This window comes from Heterodontus francisci, chromosome 3 (assembly GCF_036365525.1).
Source record: "Heterodontus francisci isolate sHetFra1 chromosome 3, sHetFra1.hap1, whole genome shotgun sequence".
Classification (NCBI taxonomy): Eukaryota; Metazoa; Chordata; class Chondrichthyes; order Heterodontiformes; family Heterodontidae; genus Heterodontus; species Heterodontus francisci.
The window spans coordinates 169694795-169718693 of NC_090373.1; the positions used below are offsets into that span (position 1 = coordinate 169694795).

General features: G+C 40.8%; 1 protein-coding gene across 2 annotated transcripts in view; it reads left to right on the forward strand.

Moving 5' to 3' along the window:
* The first annotated feature begins 458 nt into the window (after positions 1–458).
* tpcn3 (two pore segment channel 3) overlaps positions 459–23899 on the forward strand; it is a 65282-nt gene continuing 41841 nt past the window's right edge. The window contains exons 1-3 of one of the 2 annotated variants that reach the window (XM_068027529.1): positions 459–888; positions 11479–11561; positions 12146–12260. In XM_068027529.1, the coding sequence (XP_067883630.1) occupies positions 757–888; positions 11479–11561; positions 12146–12260 (330 nt within the window). In that variant the 5' untranslated portion in view covers positions 459–756. Of the gene's footprint in view, positions 889–11478; positions 11562–12145; positions 12261–13817; positions 13964–23899 lie in introns of those variants that run through there. The other variant, XM_068027530.1, reaches the window with a different exon arrangement.

Consider the following 23899-nt stretch of genomic DNA (forward strand, 5'->3'; position numbering starts at 1 on the left):
AAAATTTGGAGCCCAGTGGTCCTGGTCGAACCCAAACTGAGCATCAGTGAGTAAATAGAAGTGCCTCTTAAAGAGACCAGCCATGATAACTTAAAGATGCCACAGTTAGACAATACCTCATTTGTTAACTGAAGTATGAAATTCCTAATGCATTTAGTACATAATTTTGTACATTTGGACAATAGATATGCTTCAATAAATCAGTAATGCCTATATATCAACAAAATTTGCCACTCAAGTTGTCTTACAATTTAAGGAAATATGTTCCCACAATTCGTGTCCTTCTGAGGAAATATGTTGGTGACTGGTAACAGATAAATATAACATATTTGCAAGCGCGTGCTCTGTAGTAATTAATGCATTTGGCTCAGTTTTTACAAACCAAGACGAGTAGCACAACTTATTCCAAACTCCCCATTCCAGGAAAGAAAAATATCCAGCGAACCTTTTCCGCTGTTTTTGCTCTCCCATTATCACATGACGGCTGGATTAAAATAAAAGTCAGCTCACATTAGATTTTGTTTTCAGCTGACAATATTAAAAAAGAGATTGCAACCGATCATAGTAACACAGCGCACGTGAAAATAGAAGGAAAATTGACAGGAGGAAACACGAGGAAAATATTTTTTTTCCTTTTAGGACGGAAGCTGCAGTCAGCAAAAAAAAAAAAATCCCACTTGTGGCGGCTTTGTTTTCAGTCTCTCGCTCCTGTTGCTCGGTGGTTCTCGGTTGTCTGGTTGCGGGAGGTGGGTAACGATGTCGGACAACATGCCGACTATAGCTGAAGAACAAGGGCAATTGAGCAAGCCGGAAAAAACTGAGGCGAATGTCAGTGAAAAGTTTAAGAGACTTGAGCAAAGTTTCAGTCATTCGATGATAGATGATGAGGTGAGTGCCTTCTCATTTATTGGAATTAACATTAAAAAGCGGAATAAGCGTGCAAGTATAAAAGAACTGCTGGGTTTTATTTTTGTTGCATTTTCCCCCTGTTTCTACTTGTATTTGGTTTTCAACGTCAAACAATCACTTTTTTTGGAGTTTTAAGTTTGGAGAAAAAAAATAAAAGCCCGGAATAAATGTCGTTGTCTCTCCCCCCCCCCCCCCCGCGGAAGTCTGTTTCCAGCGATAAAAAAAAATAAAATCCCCGATCAAAATCAACGGATATTTTATGTTGTAAATCTCTGGAGTGGGTTATTTTTGAAAGTTGGGATAATTCTGCAGAGTATACCGTTTATTAAAGTTGGTTTTCTGTTAAGGGTTTATACCCAATTTATTTATGCATTAAGGAGGCAGGATCATTGTTACTTTTTTCATGTCACAAGTTTACATAGAATAGTAGAAAGGAAACGCACAATTAACGGTAAATACCCACCGCCAGTCCTTGCCCAGGTTCACGATAAATCGGCGGGAGGTTTGTTTTTGTCATTCGGACTAGCCCGGGAGCAAACAGAAATTTCATATATATGTTTAGTCAGCAATTCAGACACTGGAACACGTCTCGCTTCTGGTGTATTATCTTTCGACTGGCCAGTAAATCTTCCCCTATCCCAGTAAAGAGTGAAGTATGGGACTGTGAACCCATCTGTTGGGCAGGATTCTTTTCGAGAAGTTCGGTTGACTTGGGGTAGAATTGGGAATGGTGATCCCATCCGCTGTTACCGGCGGGCACATTGGACTGTGGAGCCATATTTAAAGGAGCACAGGCTCAAAAAAGTCAAAATTCTGGTCTATTCCATCTGAAGAAAGTGTTTGTATTAACGGCGAGCTATTGACTAAGGGACGAGACGGGGCTATTTTTCTCAATGCAATCCCAGTTGCAGGTATCTCCATCTGGATCCATCTCACACATAATGTCAAATTAAGAGGCAATTCAGTGAATAACCCTGGAGTCATCTGCCGTGATGGTGATGGAATTAGGGATATCTCCAGGAGCGATGAAACATCGAAATGCATAGAAGTTACAACATAGAAACGTGCTAGGACGGCATTCGGCCTCCATGTGAACCGTAATTACATTTAACCACTAAAATAAAAGCAAAATACTGCAGATGCTGGAAATCTGGAAAAAAAACAAGAAATGCTGGCAATACTCAGCAGGTCTGGCAGCATCTGTGGAGAGAGAAGCAGAGTTAACGTTTTAGGTCAGTGACCCTTCATCAGAACTGACCTGAAACGTTATCTCTGCTTCTCTCTCCACAGATGCTGCCAGACCTGCTGAGTATTTCCAGCATTTCTTGCTTGTATTACATTTAACCACTTTGCACTCTTTGTACCCTTTTCCTTTAACCATCTATCCAATTACTTACTTTCAGGGCAGTAGCCAGAAACTAATTTCCACAATCTGCCAGTAAGTTTATCATGCCCTGTGTTCTAAATCTCAAATTTGTGACCCCTCAATTATTGGAAACAGTCTGCCCTTTTCAACAATTTAAAAGCTTCTATCAACCCTTCCACAATCTGCATTGTTCAAAACCATTTATGAATCCAACAGTTTTGCTTAAATGCAGTGACTAGATGACGAGTTTGTTTTATTCAGAGGACTGGAAGCACCTATGATTGTCACAAAGCTAAATGAAATGGAGGAAGTGGATACATTTTTATATCTAGGTAGCCCCTTCCTAGTTGCGCTGTTTATGTACCTACATGAACCCTATGCATCAGAATCTCCAGACCAAGTCATGGAGAAATCCACCCATAGTTTTGTTTTGACCAGTTATATCCAGCATGCAGTCTCCACAGTGACACACCCTACTTTTGCAGAGTTCAGAGATTGGCTTGCAACCCTCTTACCTAAGTTACCAGATCTGTCTTTCTAAGTCCTATTAATGAATCAAGTTGGCTGGTCAGTGCATTAGAATACTGTACACCTCTTGGCTCAGATGTCAAATTACCAAATCTCCTGCAGAGGAATGACATAGTTTAAATCTTCCATTACAAAGTGTGACATCTTGGAGCCATCTCAATTCCAAGAGGACCTACTTGCCTTTCCCTTCCTTCTCCCTTTTACCCGAACTAGCCCAGGAGCGTTGTTTCTTGTTGGTTATTATGCAGCTGGCTAGTAAGGGTTTAATAGATGCACAGCAGGTACCTGGAATAATTTGAATAGCATTTGAGTAACACAACTTGTCATAAAACATGAGTGTATTGCTACCATCTTCCTGTCATTCAGATGATGAGCTTTGATACTATGAAAGACGGTTTACTCCATGTTAATGAAAGATGATACTTGGGGCATATAAGCAAGGATGCAGCAAAAATAGTTTACACATTTTATGTAATCATAGCTCAATTCTATAGTACTCTTTTTATATACAGGAAGTTGTTTGACTGTTTCATAGCACGGAAAGAGCCAAAAAGTTGATATTGAACAGGAGGAAAAATTGGTGAGGGGCTGTTGAAAGGGAAGCAGGTGGCAAGGTAGAAGGAGCTAGACATAAAGGACAGGAATTAAGTGGTGCAGCAGGGAGAGCAGAGTCTGTTAATAGAGGAGCAGAAGGCTTGCATGGGTACTTAAGCCTAGAGAACTAGAAGGTAGGGCTGGGAAAAGGCAACTGTAGTGGGATTTGAAAGCAAGGTCATGAATTTTTAAGTCCACTCAATGGGTACCAGGAGGTTTGGAGGGGCTGATGATTTTGTGCGGATGAGAATATATTTCATTTGTAGGCTGCAGACGAGGTTGGTTAGGAGAGCCATGGAAAAGTTGATCCTTGAGGTTAATGAAGGTGTGGATTAATGTTTGCATTGGTCTAGGAGAAGTTGAGGTAGACAGTGTTGCAGAGCTAGAAAGGTATAATCTTAGTCATGAGCATAGGTGTTGAACAGTCTGCCAAAGTTCTGTGACTTCTCATTCTAACAAAGTTGACTGCTGGAGAGATTGGTGGATTCAACGCCAGGTGCTGGTGGTGCCAAAGAGGTTACTCTTGGTTTTTTGTCTTGTGAACATTTGTAAGCTATAGCTCCTCTAGGTCTTAATATCTGCCAGACAATTGGAAAACCTAGCAATGGCATTGATAGATTCATGGAGGTAGAGCTACATATCATGAGACTACATGAGCACTCAATACTGCTGGATGGTATTGCCAAGGGTAACGAGCAATGGAGAGGAGACCAGGGTGTACCAAGGAGGTACACTGGAGATGATATGGGCAGTGGCGTAATGGCCAGAAGTGATATAAAGCCTGTGTTGTGCCAAATGTGAATGAAAATGGGTGAGGAAAGATGTTGGAGGGGGCTGCAGAGCTTGGAAATGCACAATATGAAAGGAACTTGGACTGGGAAAAACAATAATGTACCAAATCACTGAAAAGCTGGACAGTTTGTTAAGCACAATGAGTTATTTGTGAAGATTCCTACTCATTCTCTTGAGGAAGGAATACCAAGAAAATGCTAATACCTTGGAGCTCCAAGTTGACCATCTTAGATTTACTGATTCTGTAACATTTCTACCTGTTCAAAAACTATGCAACCCCTTTGTTCACTGAGCCGATGGTGCAAATCAGTATGCCTTATGGTATTTTTTGTGGATGGGAGAACTTTGGCTTTTTTTTATAAACACTGTCTACTGAAGGGAGTATATATCAGAGTAAGTTGGGTGACTAATGGGTGGGACTGGATAATATTGTCTGGTTTAGTTGAAAAGATTGATTTCTACTTAGAATCTGCCAGTTCAGCTCTGTCACCTTTTATGATGGTTGTCAAAGTTGATCACAGCTGGCCCTTCTATCAGTTTTTGTTCCCCTGCCTGCAATGTTAACCACTAATAACCTTGGCTAAAACCATTTCTGTAGTTACTTTTTAGTGCAGCAGTTTTAGCTGCACACCTAATCTGAAATACTCATCACTGGGGAATTATTGCTCAGTTCAGAGAATGTGAAGAACTTAGGGAAAATATTTATTTCTGCAAGGCTATTGGTTTGGGAATGAGGGATGAAGACTTTGAGCATTTTATCCTTGACCATCAACCCTCATCTTTTCATAGGAGGAGCAAGTATTAGAATAAGGGAATAATTTGAGATGGAATCTGGAGTCTTAACAATGCACTTAGAAAAGCATAGTATGATTAGGACAAGTCAACATGGTTTTACTAAAGGGAAATCGTGTTTGACAAATTTATTAGTTTTTTGAGGATGTAACTAGTAGGGTAGATAAAGGAGAACCAGTAGATGTAGTATACCTGGATTTCCAAAAGGCATTCCATAAGGTGCCACACAAAAGATTAGTTGGCGAGATAAAGGCTCATGGAGTTGGGGATAATATATTAGCATGGATAGATGATTGCTTCCTGTCTGTTAACCAATGAGTGGACATTCACAGGCAGTAAATAGTAGAGTGCCGCAAGAATCAGTGCTGGGCCCCCAGCTATTTACAATCTATATTGACTTGGATGAAGAGACAGAGGGTAATGTATCTAAGTTTGCTGATGATATAGAGGTAGGTGGAAAGGTAAGCTGTGGGGAGGGCACAGAGAGGCTGCAAAGAGATATAGACAGGTTAATTGAGTGGGCAACAAGATGGCAGATGGAGTACAATGTAGGGAAGTGTGAAGTTATGCACTTTGGTTGTAAGAATAGAAAAGCAGAATTTTTTGCTGTTCAAAAAGACGGGTGTATTTGCACAAGGAACACAAAGTTAACATGCAGGTACAACAAGCAATTAGGAAGGCAAATGGCTTGTTGGCCTTTATTGCAGGGGGATTGGAGTAGAGGAGTAAGGAAGTATTTCTACAATTGTACAGGGTTTTGGTGAGACCACATCTGGAATACTGTGCAGTTTTGGTCTCCACATTTAAGAAAGGATATACTTGCATTTGAGGCAGTGCAACAAAGGTTCACTAGATTGGTCCCTAGGATGAGGGGGTTGTCTTATGATGAGAGACTAAGTAAATTGGGTCTGTATTCTCTGGAGTTTAGAAGAATGGGAGGTGATCTTGAAACATCTAAGATCCTAAAGGGGCTGGATAGAGTAGACACTGAAAGATTATTTCTGCTGGTCGGGAATCTAAAACATGGGAACACAGTCTCAGGATAAGGGGCCAATTATTTAGGACTGAGGTGAGAAATTACTTTACTCAAAGGGTTGTGAATCTTTGGAATTCTCTACCCCAGAGGGTTGTGGATGCTCCATTGTTGAATACATTTAAGGCTGGGATAGACAAATTTTTGGTCTCTCGGGGAATCAAGGGGTGTGGGGAGTAAAGGCCTGCTACCTCGCCCGAACCCGATGGGACCCGACAACATGTGTCTGTTTTGGGTCGGGTCGGGTTGCACTTCCGGGTCCAGCATTCGGGCTCGGGCCAGGTCGGACATGCTCTTTCACAGGTAAGTGGCTCCACTGTTAATTTAATTTTTGGACTAGAAAGGTGCTTTTGTTAATTATTTTAAGCTTGTGCAGATCAGCAAGAAAGCGAAAAACGGAAGGTACGTTAACTGATGGTCAGGTCGGGCGCAGGAAAAAATGGAAGCGCTTGGGCCGAGTCGGGCTTGGGTCAGATGTGGTTCTGTCGGGCTCGGGTCGGTTTTTTTTGCAGACCCGACCAGGCCTTTAATGGGGAGTGGGCAGGAAAGTAGAGTTGAATCCGAAGATCAGCCATGATCGTATTGAATGGCGGAGCGTAAGGTCCATAAGGCCTACTCCTGCTCCTAGTTCTATTTTGTTGCATCCTGCTCAACCTCTCCCCCACCCATGCCCAGAGCGGCTGAGGTCAGCTGTGGTCATTTGCAATGCCCCAACCCTGCTGTACTCCATTTTGTCCAGCTCCACATACACAATGACCTAAACTGGGAACTTGTGGTCTGGTACGGTCCTGTACGACATGGAGTGGCCCATACCTGACACCAGATTCCCAAAGCAGCTGTCCTACTCAGAACTTGGTCGTGGCAGGAGACTCCCAGGAGGATAGTGGAAAAGCTTTAGAGATGTCCTCAAATAAGTGATCAGACATCCCTTTCAACTCATGGGAGTCCCTGGCTCGTGACTTCTAGATGGAGAAAGCTAATTTGGGAAGGCATTGTACACCTTGAGGGACTTTGTCGGGAACATGCAGAGATAAGTCCAGGCGTCCGAGGAAGCACACAAACATCCAAACTACTCATCTGTCCAACCCTTCAAGCACCACCAGCCCCTGTGGCAGAGTCACACATTGGACTTACTCGCCATCTGAGAACTCATCAAACTGGAGTGGAAGCAAGTCATCCTTGATCCCTAGGGACTACCTCAGAAGGAGGGCATGGAATGATGCCGAGTTTGTAGATCCTTTGTCCCAATGATATTGAGTGGAGGGAATAGGCTGAGTGTTAAACATTTTTGATTTTAACTGAAAGAGGGTATGTGGGATTGGGGCATAAGGAGAATGGGAGCCAAATTGAAATTTTTATTTATTTCTCTCTCTCATTTTCCACCAGTACCCTCTAATCTGCCACCACCATAATTCAATTCTTCCAAAACTTTCCATTACTAGATATTTGAACTGTTTGATTTTTATAACACAATTGCTGTAAAGCATAGGTGATCTTGCAACTGCCAATAAGCTTGCTGAGCAAAGGTCAGTCTAGCAGCTAGTTAACTGTTTTATCCCATTCTTTAAAAATACTGGCAACCTTTGATCCTAAATGTTTCTTCAGATTAGAAGGCTACACAGAATGTGGTACCAAAAAAAAGTCTATGTGTAACACCCTGGATATTGATAACGTCAAGGCAGAAAGATAAAGCAAAGGAACAAAAAAATTGTTTGATTTTAAAGGCTAAGACTGACAAATAGAGACAAATGCTACATTCCCAGAGCAAACTTTTTTTTTGCCTTCCACCCCTGCGCTCCCGCCACCCACTGCTATGAGAGGTTATGATTGATGCAGATGGGAGGTCCCAGGTCTGTGGTACAAGAATTAATTTCCATTTGGGGTAACAACTCTGGGAGTACTTTACAATTGTTCCGTGCTCCCAGTTACTATTCCCTGGGTCTGTGCGTGTAAATAAGTAACTGGCAATGAGCTCAGACACTGCTGTGATGTCTCCTTTGAGAGAGTGGAGGTCAGAGTGATCGGGGAACAGAATGCTTTGTTTAACTAAATGGTAAAGTGGGGAATTTGGTACAAGTGAGAATTCGATGCAGGTGGGGAAGAGGTTGCTGCTTTTTATTTTTGTTTTACCTTCAGTAGCTGGTGACTGTTATTCTTTTGTCTCCAAGCTAGGAGACTGTAACTTTCTATTACCTTACTAAGTTAGTAATTAGTTCTCTAACTGTATGAATAAATAAGGCTAGATAGACATGGTAGGACAGGTGGTGTAACATAACTGCAACATGTGGGAGTTTCTGGAAAGCATTGCATTCCCGGACAACCGTATCTGCTGTAAGTGTCTGCAGCTTGAGCTGTAAGTTGCGGAGCTGGAGATAGAGCTGCAGATATTGTGGGACATCGGGAGGGTTGAGGTGGTTGACATAAGGACTGTAGTGAGAAAGGAACTTGGTCCAGAAGATCAGGAAATAGAATCAGTATGGGTGAAGATTAAGAATAACACAGATCATAAAATGCTGGTGGGAGTAGTTTATAGGCCCCTTAGCAGTAGTTATGCCATTGGACAAAGCATTAAAGAAGAAATTATCGGAGCTTGTAACAAAGATAATGTAATAGTTGTGGGGAAGTTTAATATTTTTATAGACTGGACAAGTCAAATTGGCAGAGGTTGTCTGGAAGATGAGTTTGTAGAATGTTTTGACAAGAGTTTCCTGGAACAATATGTTGTGAAACCAACTAGGGATAAAGCTATTTTAGATCTAGTATTATGTAATGAGGCAGGGTTAATTAGTAATCTCATAGTAAAAGATCTGCTGGGGAAAAAGTGATCATAATACAATTGAATTCGTATTAAGTTTGGAAGTTATGTACTCCAGTCCCAAACACGAATCTTTAACTTAAACAAAGCCAATTACATTGGTATGAAGGGAGAGCTGACTCAGGTTGATTTGGGTAAATAGATTAAAAGGTATGGTGGTAAATAAACAGTGGAAAACACTTAAAGAAACAATTCAAAATGTTCAAAAATATATTCCGTTAAAAAACAAAAACTCAGTGACAAAGATGCATCCATGGCTTAGTAGGGAAGTCAAGCATAGTAAATTAAGAGGCTTATTATGTTGCAAGGGATAGTAGCAAGCCTAAGGATTGGGAGTGTCTTAAAAACCAGCAAAAGGTGACCAAAATGTTCATAAAAAGGGGGGAAAATGGAATATGAGAGTAAAGTAGCCAGGAACATTAAACAGATTGTAAGAGATTTTACAAGTTCATAAAAAGGAGAATAGCTAAAATAAATGTTGGTCCCTTAGTGGCAGAGACAGGAGAAATTATCATTGGGAACGAGGAACAGATGTAGAACAAATATTTTCCGTCTGTTTTCCACTGTGAAGGCACAAATTATATACCAGAAATAGGTGACCAAGGGGCTAACAAGAGTGAGGAACTTAAGGTAACTAATATCAGCAAAGAAAAAGTATTGGAGAAACTTGGACTAAAAGCCAACAAATCCCCAGGTCTATATCCTCAGGTTCTAAAAAGGTTAGCTGCAGAAATACTGGATGCAGCAGTTATGGTTTTGCAAAATACTCTAGATTCTGGAACAGTCCCAGCAGATTGGAAGTTAGCAAATGTATTCAAGGACGGAGGGGGAGAGAAAAGGGGGAAATACAGGCCATTTAGCCTAACATCAGTCATTGGGAAAATGCTGGAATTTATTATTCAGTAAGTCTTAATGCACTTAAATCATAGCATGATCAGACAAAGTCAACATGGTTTTACTAAAGGGAGATCCTGTTTGACAAATTTATTAGAGTTTTTGAAGATGTAACTAGTAAGGTAGATAAAGGGGAACCGGTAGATGTAATATGTATGGATTTCCAAAAGACATTCGATAAGGTGCCACACAAAAGGTTAATAGGCAAGATAAGGGCTCATGGATTTGAGGGTAATATATTAGCGTGGATAGAGGATTGGTTAACAGAGTGGGATAAGTGGGGCATTTTCAAGTTGGCAGGCTGTAATTAGTGGAATGGTGCAAGGATCAATGCTGGGGCTTCAGCTTTTTACAATCTATATTAATGAATCAGATGAAGAGACTGAGAGTAATTTATGTAAATTTTTTGACAGTACAAAGCTTGGTGCAAATGGAAGCTGTGAGGAGGACACAAAGGCTGCAGAGCCACATAGACAGGTTAAGTGAGTGGGCAACAAGATGGCAGATGTGGGGAAGTGTGAGGTTATTCACTTTGGTAGTAAAAGCAGAATATTTTTTAAAAGGTGTGAAACTTCTAAATGTTGTTGATGGGAGTACTCGTGTGAGAAACACAAGTTAGCGTGTAGGTATCGTAAGCAATTAGGAAGGCAAATGGCATGTTGATCTTAATTGCAAGGGGATTGGAGTGGAAGAATAAGAAAGCACACCTAGAGTACTGTTTGCAGTATTGATCTCCATATTTAAGGAAGGATATACTTCCATTGGAGGCAGTACAGCGAAGGTTCATTCGATTGGTCCCTGAGATGAGGGGGTTATCCTATGATAAGCTGAGTAAATTGGGCCTATATTCTCTGGATTTGAGAAGAAAGAGAGGCGATTCCATTGAAACACACAGGATTCTGAAGGGGCTGGGTAGGGTAGACACCTAAGAGGAGAGGCTGTTTTCCCCTGGTTAAGGAATCTAGAACAGAATCAGTGTCAGATAAGCGGTTGATCATTTAGGACTGAGATGAGGAGAAACCTCTTCACTCAAAGGGTTGTGTCTTTGGAATTCTGTACCCCTGAGGCTTGTGGATGCTCCGTCATTGAGTATATATAAGGCAAGGATTGACAGATTTTTGATGTCTCGGGGAATCAAGGGACATAGGGAGAGGGAGAAAAAGTGAAGTAGAGACAGAAGATCAGCCGTGGTCGTGTTGAATGGTGGAGCAGGCTCTTGAGGTGTATTTCTTACATTCTTTCTCTCGTCCACATCTCCTCCCTGATGTAGCCTGCTTTCATACAAGAACTGCTGGGATACTGTAGGACTGCAGGTATTTGTGGAAATGTATTGCAAGGAAAGACCTCCTCTTCAGGAGAGGAGGGGTGTGGGACAAGAGGAAATGGGAAACCTAGCTTGATCAATTTACCAACACTTTTTCACTAGAATTGCTTATAGAAGTGAACTAGGCTAGTGTTTTAAATGTGCTGAATCCAATGGTTTTGAGCATCAATCGATAAAAGCTTTGTAATGTGAAAAGGGAGGGAAGCACTGGTTTATGTTTTTACTGTCCTTTTTAGAGCATGAAAAAAATAAAAGGCTTGCATTTATATAGCATCTTTCATAATCTCATGATGTTCCAAAGTGCTTTATAGACAATGAGGTATTTTTTGATATGTAGGAAATCCAATAGAAAACAGCAAGATACTTCTAAGATTATAATTAGTCTTATTCCTAGTCTTAGTTAATACATATTTCCTGTTTTAATTTAACAGCAACTTCAACTGGCTGCAGCTTATGTTTCTGATGCTCAATATAACAGAAACATCCAGTTTGAAACTTCACCGCAAGCAATCAGGTAAGACTTTAATAACCTGTTATCTCATAGATTGGAATAGATTTCAAGATCTTTTGTTAGTTTCACGCTTTGCAAGATTAAGAATTACAAATACAGCTATTTGTTTCCCAGTTCAGGTGACCTACTTGAAAGCCTAAATCGGACAACATTTAATGCATTAATAGTGATAAAAGAATCAATTGGGAAATACCTGAGGGGGTGGTGGAACCACATTCAATAATAACTTTCATAAGGCAATTTGATATTTGAAAAGGTAACATTTGTAGAGCTACGGAGAAAGAGCAACAGGTTCAAAGAGCTAGCACAGGCACTTCGGGAGGACTGGCCTCCTATGCTGTTAATATCCCACAATTCCATAATTCATTATCTTGAAGTGGTCTGAGACTGGGTTAGCTGAGTGTTTTCTAGTACAGAGTCAGTTATGATGCTCATTGAGGGATGAATATTGGCCAGCACACCAGGTCCAGCTAACCGATCATTGGCTTTCAGACTCGTCTTTTATTTAACAAAATTCTTCTTTACTTGCAATATTTCTTCCACGTTATAAAAAGAGCACCAATTTTTGGAACTTTTTGCTCCCCTAGATTCTACAAATTGTACAATCACTGGTCTACACAGGGAGTCACTTATTTTTTTGTCCTCGTGGATCTTTTCCTTGGCCTATTTGAGGATCCTGCAGTCTATTTGCTGCCGATTTGGGTGAGTTCCTTTCAGTGACTGTATATATTTACTTCTGTGTTCAATATTCAGTATTTTCACAATGCCATGACTTCATTCCATTTATTATCTACTAGTTTGTCTTGGCAACCAGCAATAGGAAATCTGTTGTCTTTGTTCATATTCACACACAAGAAATTGCTGCCCCTCCTATGGGTTGGGAGCAAATGAGAGAAACTCTCCCTTTAAGTATTTACATCACTTGCTCATCCCCATCCTTCCACAAGAAGCCTTGTGAGCCTTATTAATTCTCTTCCCTTGTTTCCCTCCTTCTGATCAGATCATAAAAGATCATCGACCTCAAACATGAACTCTGTTTCTCTCCCCATAAATATTGTCTGACCTGCTGAGTGTTTCTAGCATTTTCTGTTCTTATAGCAGAAGTGTACATGTACTGAAAAGGTCCTTTTTGCTTTTGGTAAATCTTTTTTCTCAATGTTTATGCAAAAGCACAAGTTTTGATGTTCAGCCTTGAGGTTTTTTAAGACAGAGCTTTGCTTTGTCTTTTCTTTTGCTGGATTTTTGTCTTGCTTTGGTTACCTTTTTATTACGGTTGCTGCAGTTCCTCTTTCCTAAAGCTGTTGAACTCTTGGGCTCGCAGTCAGGTGACAATTTCTATGTTGATGCTGAATTCTGAATTGTGCCCTTAATTGCGTTGGTGTTAGCAAAGTCCAACATTAATAGTTCATACCCTAGATTATCCAATGGAGGATATATGGGAACCCTACTTTGCACTCCCATCACTTCCTGAATGCAGAAAGTAATATGTTTGGACCGTAGCAGGAAGGCTAACATGTTTCTTCAAATTAATTTACAGATTAAATAATACACATGAGCCAATAGACATAGCAAGTTCATGAAACATATATTGTTATGGAAGTGATTTTTTTTTTGATAAAATATTTTTTGAGGAATTCATAGTCAAACTGAATAAATGTTGAACCAGTTTTTTTTCAAGATAGTCATCAAGAGGACACAAATAACCGGCTTGGCAATAATGTTTACTGGTTGTCGCATGAGTCAAGTTAAAAATAGAACAGAAACCCTGGTAATGGGAAGATGTGGGTAGAGAATTCAGTCACGCGCCCCTTGATTGGACAAGCCCAGGGAACAGCAGAGCACACCTGAAAGGGCAGAAAAAACTCGCAAGCTTTTGGTTGTAGTGTCGGTGTGTTTACCTTCTGGAGTGAGCAGCTGATAAAGTTTTAGCCTGCTGCTGAAGTGAAGGAAGGAGAGAAGACCACAACCCAGCTCGCTTTCCAGCATCTGTAAAAGACCCTGAGAAGTCCACTGTGTCAATTCATCTTGTCTCCTGTCTTTGAAGAAAGCCTGTTAAATTAGTTCTCAACGCCGTCTGAAAAGAACTGTTCTAGAAGATCCCAGTGACCTGTCTATGTGTACTCAGGCTAGATGATATGCTAATTTTGGAACAACATATCTCATCTGCTGTTTTCTTCAAAAATGAGCAAGTAATCAGCTCAAGTATTTTTGTCTGTAACAGAGCTCTGAATTAAAAAAAATCCCTTTTTGTTTTTCCAGTTATATAGTGTGTGTGCCATTACGGGAACCTGCGTAGTGTCTTCCTGTCTGCAAACAGTACACTATATGATTGACCATATCCGTACGTGGGAACATGTAAAGGTATATGCTGACCGCTGGACCATGATAGGTGGATCTGTCATTTGGTAGGCTTTCACAATGGGATACTGAATGCCAATAATACAACATTGAATTTTACCGTAGTATTCAGAGCTCAAGATCATTAGATCCCAAGCTAATCATTTATCATGGGATTTTCCTTTTGCAGTAAATGTACAAGCAAGAGTCTAACATACTTTACACTCTCGAGGTACAGGCTGCAAATTGCTGCTGCACTTTTGCATATTTATCAGAGTGGGATTTTTGTCCCTTTATAACCAATTATTCTCCTGTTACAACCAGGTGATGAAAGGGTCTCAGGCTCCCCTTTCGCCCCTTATCTGGTTTGACCGCAACAGGGTTTATCCTTTTTAATAAAGTGATTTAACTTACCAACTCAGTAAGCACTTGCTCCTGTTACTCTTGCAAATGAACCAATCAGACAGGTTTTCCTGAGTTTAAACAAGAAAGATGCTAGTTAATTAACCTTGTCACTCTAAACCGGTTAAAATTACTAAATTACATGATGCATCCACCCTTGCATTCATACGAGAGGCACACACACATAGAGAGGGGAAAAGAGAGTTTGGAGGTTGAAGTAAAGTCTGTAATGAATGGCATTCAAATACTGAGTTTCAGTGTCCTTAGTTGAAGTCTTGAAGTCCTCGCTGGGCCACGTGCAGAATTCGGGCTTGCTTCTCTGGTTCTGGAAGGCAGGAGTGGGGCTTTAGCCTTGTCCCCTGGTTGTTGACTGTAAGGATATGTCTTGAGACTTAGCTGCCACCGAGGCTTCCCTGGGACGTTGCTGGAGAGAGAGGTGCTTTCTTCCTTGGAGTTCAGTTACTGTCTGCCTTCAGAGGCACAATTCACAAACTCAGTTACATAGGCAGGCATGTCATGTGACCACATCTTTGTTTGAAACAGGAGTTTCTGGAAGGGTTTTTTGAAATTCAAAGTTCTCCTCTCAGGCTATGCAAACATACTTGGCAGGGGGGGTTTGGCTGTTTCAAAGTCAATAGGTGTCTATGGCTTTTGATGACCAACATTGACAAACCATTCTAGTTAATTGAATCCGGATGCACCCCATTGTTCTGGCTAGAATGGGCAATCACCTCTGTCTCCCAGCTGGCCTTTGGCTTCTCGTATGCAAATTGTGCGTGGCCACCTTTAGCTGTTCTGTTCTGTTTTTTAAAAGTTATTTGTAATACTGTCCAGCAAAAAGGTCTTCGACAAAGTTCCATACACCAAAATTAATATTTTCCATTTGGCATGTGGGTTTTCCGTCATACTCCAATGACTTGATTCAGAAAAAATAAAGTTGTTTAAATCGTCAATTAATTTTAACATTTTTAAGTCAGGCTGTTCGAGCTGTCAAAGCCACTTGGACTTGACCGGTTTCTGAATTCAGACATTTTCTGCTTTTCCACAGATGTTACATCTTGGTCTTCCAATTTGAATGGATGAGGGAGTGCAGCTTCCATTCAACTCTGGCTACTTAATTAAAAAAAAAAGAGACAAACTTTCTTGCTTGTGCTTAGAATTTGGTTACTTTTAATGCCTGACTTTTAAGTCAACTGAATCTTTTCAGTTACCAACAGTACATGATTTCTAACATCGCAACGCTTTTGCAAAAGAATTGTTATAATTAAGGGCCATGTTATCAACAAGAATGTCTAAACCTAGTTCTAATGAAAAAACTACAAATTCCAATTGCTGCTCAAATAATCTTAAACAGCTTTAACTTGCATCAAGTTATGGCCAGCAGCATAAATGAGCTCTCCCATTGTAAATTGTTTCACCTAATAGTGATGCTCATAGCCAAGATCCTTCACAGTCGGGCTTCTTACTGGCTGAGGGGAAAATCTTTTTCGTTAGACCTTTCAGTTTTGATCAGACAATCCTTGGGACCCATCATGGACAGGATCTATTGACGTAGGTGGATGGGTCAGATATAATGTGACCCGCACAACCTCCTTTTTGGTAGTTTATACACTAGTGGGCAAAACCAACTCCTATTGATCTTGATTAATAGAAAAGACAGATCTACCTCGCAATGATGTTGTTTATCTAGTGGCGAGGAAGAGCATCTGATAAACGTTTGGCCTAGCTTTTTAAAAGAACTCTGAGCCTGGAATTTTGGTCTTTTTAGATGGTGACTGTTTCCAAGTTGCACATTGTTTCTGAATCAGAGTTCAGCACTAAGAGGATTGTGCCAATTATCTGAGCTTCAATCTGTACATGGGAGTGCTTGGGACTGCTATTATTATTCAGATAAAACAAACTCTGCTTGTCAATGTTAAAGGCAAGATCAGGTCATGTCACTTGTACAGAAATCAAAAATTGGTAGGTATTTATGGGAATGCTGATCCAGAGAGACTCTCTGAATAAGAACTGACTTCTGGGGATATTTAGAACTAACATTTGGAAATGTCCCTATTTGAAATGGTAAACGTTTAGGATATATGAAGTAGATTTTCTATTGCTGGTTCCTAAGATGATCACAAACTGACTGAGAATAAACAGAATGGAGCTATGGCGTTCTGAAAATACTGGAGGTTGTAATTTGGAGTAATCTAAGGCAAAGTTATTACAATTCAGTTTAAAAACCTAGCTATTAAAAATACAATTGGCTTCAACAATAGAATCATTATATAATAGAGGGATGAGGTGGATAGCCTTTCCTTTGCATATTTCATTTCAAGGACCTTTGCATAATTTTGATACTATAGTATCAGACTTTACTATTGGAGGTCCTATGTGAGCTTTTTAAATGAGTTTTTAAACAGTCAGAAAACAAGAAAGACGCAGCCTGGTTTTCTCTTCCCTGTCTTTCCCCCCCCCCCCCCCCCCCCCCCACTTTTTTTTAAAAAGAAAAGTGAAATGGGGAGGGATTGTGAACTGCTGGGTCTGTGGAATTTTTTTACCTCCCAAGCTGCAAGTGTATCATAGTTCATGCAAAATAGACAAAATAGCAAAAGATACATAATTGAACTGAGACTTAATTTAAATAGATTTAAAAAATAATTGGAGAGCTAGTCATAATAAAATATTGGTTTATTTAAAAACTAAGACTGTTGAAAGTCTGTTTCAGCTGTGGTGCTATTCATGTGGCTCCAGATATTGAGCTGTGGAAGTTGCATAATCTCTGAAGTTCCTCTCTTCTCACTTCACCAAAGTGGAGAGAAGAATTTCAGAAAAATGTAATAAACATTTGTCTGCTGGTACTCAAAAGTGTCATTTGAGGGCTATTGTTTCATAAAATGTTTTGGTATTTGGATTGTGCAACAGGGATTAAATTCAGTGTGTACACTGCACAACATGGAAGCCCTTTGTAATTTTGGTATGAAAAGCCTTTGTGCTAATGTTCTCAGGAAGTATTTGAAAGTCTGTGTGGTTTTTTGAGACTTTTTAAATTCTTTATAATATAAAGAGTTCATTTATAACACTTTACTGTAATGAGCAGTGTGTGCCTTACTGAAGGGGTAGTTCACTGACAAATTATTTCCATCTGATATTTTACAATTTTTGTGAGCTTTTATGATTTGAGGCAACCTCTACCCTCAGATTTGAGTTGCATCAACTTCGGGCTCACAAAGCATTCATTCACTATTTACATAGTACAGATTAGGTTTGATTTTTAAGTCATCCATGCAAGTTTTTTTTAAGTACGTAAATCGTGGGGTTTAGTGTAAAACATGTAGAAAAATGGAGAATGAGCCCTACATAAAGACTTATGGAAGGTTTCAGTGAGTCTATTGACATTAAAGTATGTTACTATGGCAGTTATACTGATGTTGATGACTATTGGATCTTTTTGGCTGGCACCTGTCTTGCTCCTTCTGCGTGCATCTGGGCAATATGTGCAAAAGTTGTCAATGTGCAGTGCATGCAACCTGGGCTCCCTCGACCCTGTTTAAACTAAACTGCTGAACACCCAACTTTCATTTTTGGGCCTATGCTGGCTGACAGTGTAATTCTGAGGTACTGTTCCCCTCCTTTTCGAAACTACCGTTGGCCTCTCCTGTCCTTGCAAACTACCATCAAATGGAAAAGGTGGTCTGGAAGACGCATTTGTAGAATGTTTTCCTGACAGCTTCCTAGAACAATATATTGTGGAGCAACTAAGGACAAAGCTATTTTAGATCTAGTATTGAATGATGAGGCCGGATTAATTAGTAATCTGTTCGTAAAAGGTCCTATGGGAGAAAAGGTGATCATAATACAATTGAATTCTATATTAAGTTTGAAAGTGACCATACTCCAGTCCAAAATTAGAATCTTTAAACTTAAACAAAGCCAAATACATTAGTATGAGAGGAGAGCTGGCTAAGGTTGATTGGATAAATAGACTAAAAGGTATGATGGAAAATAAATAGTGGGAAACATTAAAAAAAATTATTCAAAGTGTTCAACAAAAATACATTCCATTTTTTAAAAAAAAACCTCGAAGAAAAATCCATCCATAGCTTATGAGGGAAATTAAGGATAGTAGTTAAAAACAAGAAATGCTGGAAATACTCAGCAGGTCTGGCAGCATCTGTGGAGAGAGAAGCAGGGTTAACCTTTCAGGTCAGTGACCTGACCTGCCTTTAAGTTAAGGATAGCATTGGATTAAAAGAAGAGACTTACATGGCAAAGAATAGTAGTAAGCTTGAGGATTGGGAGAATTTTAGAAACCAGCAAAAGGCAACCAAAAAGTTAATATAAATGGAAAAATAGAATAAACTAGCCAGAAATATAAAACCAGATTGTAAGAGCTTTTACAAGCTTATGAAAAGGAGACTAGCTAAAGTAAACATGGATCCCTTAGAAGCAGAGACAGGAGGTATTATCATGGGGAATGAAGAAATGGCAGAGACATTGAACAAATATTTTGTCTTTCTTCACAGTAGAAGACAAATTACATACCAGAAATAAAGGATAACCAAGTGGCTAACAAGAGTGAGGAACTTAAACTAATGAATATCCACAGAGGAAACAGTATTGGTGAAACTTGAGGGACTAAAAGCCAACAATCCCCAGGTCTTGATGGACTACATCCTAGGGTTCTAAAAGAGTTAGCTGCAGAGATAGTGAATGTAGTGATTATGGTTTTCCAAAGTTCCCTTGATTCTAGAATGGCCACAGCAGATTGGAACTTGGCAAATGTAACACCACTATTGAAGAAAGGAGAGAGAGAAAAAACAGGGAAACACAGGCCAGTTAGCCTGACCTCAGTTGTCGGGGAAAATGCTGGAATCTATTATTAAGGAAGTCTTAATGCAGTTAGCTCATAGTATGATCAGACAAAGTCAACATGGTTTTACAAAAGGGAAATAGTGTTTGCCTTTTGGAGCATGTAACTAGTAAGGCAGATAAAGGGGAACCACTAGATGTAGTATACTTGAAGTTCCAAAAAAGCATTCTTGAAGGTGCCATGCAAAAAGTTAATGCACAAGATAAGGGCTCCTGGAGTTGAGGGTAATATATTAGCATAGATGGAGGATTGGTTAACTGACGGGAAGCAAAGAGTAGGGATAAACGGAGCATTTTCAAGTTGGCACGCTGCAGCTAGTGGCATACCACAAAGATCAATTCTGGAGCCTTGGCTATTTACAATCTATATTAATGACTTCAATGAAGAGACCAAGAGTAATTATTTAAGTTTGCTAGGTGGGAATGTAAGCTGCAAAGAGATATAGACAGATTAAGTGAGTGGACAACAAGGTGGCAGATGGAGTATAATATGGGAAAGTGTGACGTTATTCAATTTGGTAATAAGAATAGGAAAGCAGAATATTTTTTAAAGGTGTGAAACTTTGAAATGCTGATGTTCAGAGAGACTTGTGCTCCTTGTACAAGTGCACCCAAAATTAACATGCTAGTGCACAAGCAATTAGGAAGGCAAATGGCATGTTGGCCTTTTATTGCAAGGGGATTGGAGGACAAGAATAAGGAAGTCTTGGTAAATTCTATAAGGCTTTGGAGTACTATGCACAGTTTTTGTCTCCATATTTAAGGAAGGATATTCTTGTCTTGGAGGTGGTATAGTGAAGGTTCACTAGATTGATTCCTGGGATGTGAGGGTTGTCCTTTCATTAGAGGCTGAGTAAATTGGGCCTATATTCTCTAGAATTTAGAAGAATGAGATGGTTTCTTTGAATTATATAAGATTCTGAAGGGACTTGACAGGGTAGACACGGAGAGGTTGTTTCCCCTGGTTGGGGAATCTAGAACATGGGGCGAATAGCCTCAGAATGAGGGTTCAGTCATTTAGGACTGAGATGAGAAATTTCTTCACTTGGGAGTTGTGAATCTTTAGAACTGTTTACCACAGTGTTGTGGATGCTCCATCATTGAGTATATTCAAAACTGGAATAGATACCTTTTTGATCTCTTGGAATTGAGGGATATGGGAGTAGGCAGGAAAGTGGAGCTGAAGTGGAAGATCAGCCATGATCACATTAAATGATGGAGCAGGCTCGAAGGGCCATATAATAAAAACAAGAAATGCTGGAACCACTCAGCAGGTCTGGCAGCATCTGTGGAAAGAGAAGCAGAGTTAACGTTTCAGGTCAGTGACCCTTCTTCTGAGACCTGCTGAGTGGTTCCAGCATTTCTTGTTTTTTCAGATTTCCAGCATCCGCAGTATTTTGCTTTTATCGAAGGGCCATATGATCTATTCCTATTTCTTATGTTTCTGGCCTTACTGTATGTGAACAAAAACAAAATCGTGCAGTTACTGGAAAACGGAAACAAAAATAGAAAATGCTGGAAACAATCCATATGCCAGCTGACATCTGTGGAGCAAATGGGTGAGTTTGCCTTTCAGGTCTGGCCTTCTCCATCAAAACTCCTGTTTTTATAATTGGCCGTAGCTGGTTTCCTTTCTTCCGCCCCACGCCCCCGCCCAGTGACCCCCCCCCCCCACCAAAAAACACCTGATCTTTAATTGGTTACACCTGGTTCCCTCTATTTGTAATTGTACTTTAGTATGGGAGATTGGTTAAGAAGGTTAGAGCCCATGGGATCTGGGGCAATTTGGCAAATTGGATCCAAAATTAGCTTAGTGGCTGGAAACGGGGTAATGATCAAGGATTGTTGTTGCGAGTGGAAGCCTGTGACCAGTGGTGTACCACTGGTATCGGTGCTGGGACCCTTGCTGTTTGTAGTGTACATTAATGATTTAGATATGAATATAGGAGGTATGGTAAGTTCGCAGATGACATGTAAATTGGTGGTGTCGTAAATAGTGAGGAGGAAAGCCTTAGATTACAGGATGATATGGATAAACAAAGAACAAAGATAATTACAGCACAGGAACAGGCCCTTCGGCCCTCCAAGCCTGCGCCGATCCAGATCCTCTCTCTAAACATGTCGCCTATTTTCTAAGGTTCTGTATCTCTTTTCTTCCTGCCCATTCATGTATCTGTCTAGATACATCTTAAAAGACTCCATCGTGCCCGCGTCTACCACCTCCGCTGGCAACGCGTTCCAGGTGCCCACCACCCTCTGCGTAAAGAACTTTCCACGCATATCCCCCCTAAACATTTCCCCTTTCACTTTGAACTCGTGTCCTCTAGTAATTGAAACCCCCACTCTGGGAAAAAGCCTCTTGCTGTCCACCCTGTCTATACCTCTCATGATTTTGTACACCTCAATCAGGTCCCCCCTCAACCTCCGTCTTTCTAATGAAAATAATCCTAATCTACTCAACCTCTCTTCATAGCTAGCGCCCTCCATACCAGGCAACATCCTGGTGAACCTCCTCTGCACCCTCTCCAAAGCATCCACATCCTTTTGATAATGTGGCGACCAGAACTGTACGCAGTATTCCAAATGTGGCCGAACCAAAGTCCTATACAACTGTAACATGACCTGCAAACTCTTGTACTCAATGCCCCGTCCGATGAAGGAAAGCATGCCGTATGTCTTCTTGACCACTCTATTTACCTGCGTTGCCACCTTCAGGGAACAGTGGACCTGAACACCCAAATCTCTCTGTACATCAATTTTCCCCAGGACTTTTCCATTTACTGTATAGTTCACTCTTGAATTGGATCTTCCAAAATGCATCACCTCGCATTTGCCCTGATTGAACTCCATCTGCCATTTCTCTGCCCAACTCTCTAATCTATCTATATTCTGCTGTATTCTCTGACAGTCCCCTTCACTATCTGCTACTCCACCAATCTTAGTGTCGTCTGCGTACTTGCTAATCAGTCCACCTATACTTTCCTCCAAATCATTAATGTATATCACAAACAACAGTGGTCCCAGCACGGATCCCTGTGGAACACCACTGGTCACACGTCTCCATTTTGAGAAACTCCCCTCTACTGCTACTCTCTGTCTCCTGTTGCCCAGCCAGTTCTTTATCCATCTAGCTAGTACACCTTGGACCCCAAGCGCCTTCACTTTCTCCATCAGCCTGCCATGGGGAACCTTATCAAACGCCTTACTGAAGTCCATGTATATGACATCGACAGCCCTTCCCTCATCAATCAACTTTGTCACTTCCTCAAAGAATTCTATTAAGTTGGTAAGACATGACCTTCCCTGCACAAAACCATGTTGCCTATCACTGATGAGCCCATTTTCTTCCAAATGGGAATAGATCCTATCCCTCAGTATCTTCTCCAGCAGCTTCCCTACCACTGACGTCAGGCTCACCGGTCTATAATTACCTGGATTATCCCTGCTACCCTTCTTAAACAAGGGGACAACATTAGCAATTCTCCAGTCCTCCGGGACCTCACCCGTGTTTAAGGATGCTGCAAAGATATCTGTTAAGGCCCCAGCTATTTCCTCTCTCGCTTCCCTCAGTAACCTGGGATAGATCCCATCCGGACCTGGGGACTTGTCCACCTTAAATGCCCTTTAGAATACCCAACACTTCCTCCCTCCTTATGCCGACTTGACCTAGAGTAATCAAACATCTGTTCCTAACCTCAACATCCGTCATGTCCCTCTCCTCGGTGAATACCGATGCAAAGTACTCGTTTAGAATCTCACCCATTTTCTCTGAGTCCAAGCATAACATTCCTCCTTTGTCCTTGAGTGGGCCAATCCTTTCTCTAGTTACCCTCTTTCTCCTTATATATGAATAAAAGGCTTTGGGATTTTCCTTAACCCTGTTTGCTAAAGATATTTCATGACCCCTTTTAGCCCTCTTAATTCCTCGTTTCAGATTGGTCCTACATTCCTGATATTCTTTCAAAGCTTCGTCTTTCATCAGCCGCCTACACCTTATGTATGCTTCCTTTTTCCTCTTAGCTAGTCTCACAATTTCACCTGTCATCCATGGTTCCCTAATCTTGCCATTTCTATCCCTCATTTTCACAGGAACATGTCTCTCCTGCACGCTAATCAACCTCTCTTTAAAAGCCTCCCACATATCACATGTGGATTTACCTTCAAACAGCTGCTCCCAAGCTACATTTCCCAGCTCCTGCCGAATTTTGGGCTGGGTAAGATGGGCAGAGCTGTAGTAAATGGAATTTAATTCTGAGAAGTGTGAGGTGATGCATTTTGGGAGGACTAACGAGGCAAGGGAGTATACAATGAATGGTCGGACCCTAGGAAGTACAGAAGGTCAGAGGGACCTTAGTGTACTTGTCCATAGATCACTGAAGGCAGCAGCACAGGTAGATAATGTTGTTAGGAAGGCATATGGGATACTTGCCTGTATTAGCCGAGGTATAGAATATAAGAGCAGGGAGGTTATGATGGAGCTGTATAAAATTTTAGTTAGGCCACAGCTGGAGAACTGTGTACAGTTCTGGGCACCACACTATAGGAAGGATGTGATAGCACTGGAGAGGGTGCAGAGGAGATTCACCAGGATATTGCCTGGGCTGGAGCATTTCAGCTATGAAGAGAGACTGAAAAGGCTAGGGATGTTTTCCTTGGAACAAAGAAGGATGAGGGGGGACATGATTTAAGGTACACAAAATTTATGAAGGGCATTGATAGGTTAGATAGGAAGGGACTTTTTCCCTTAG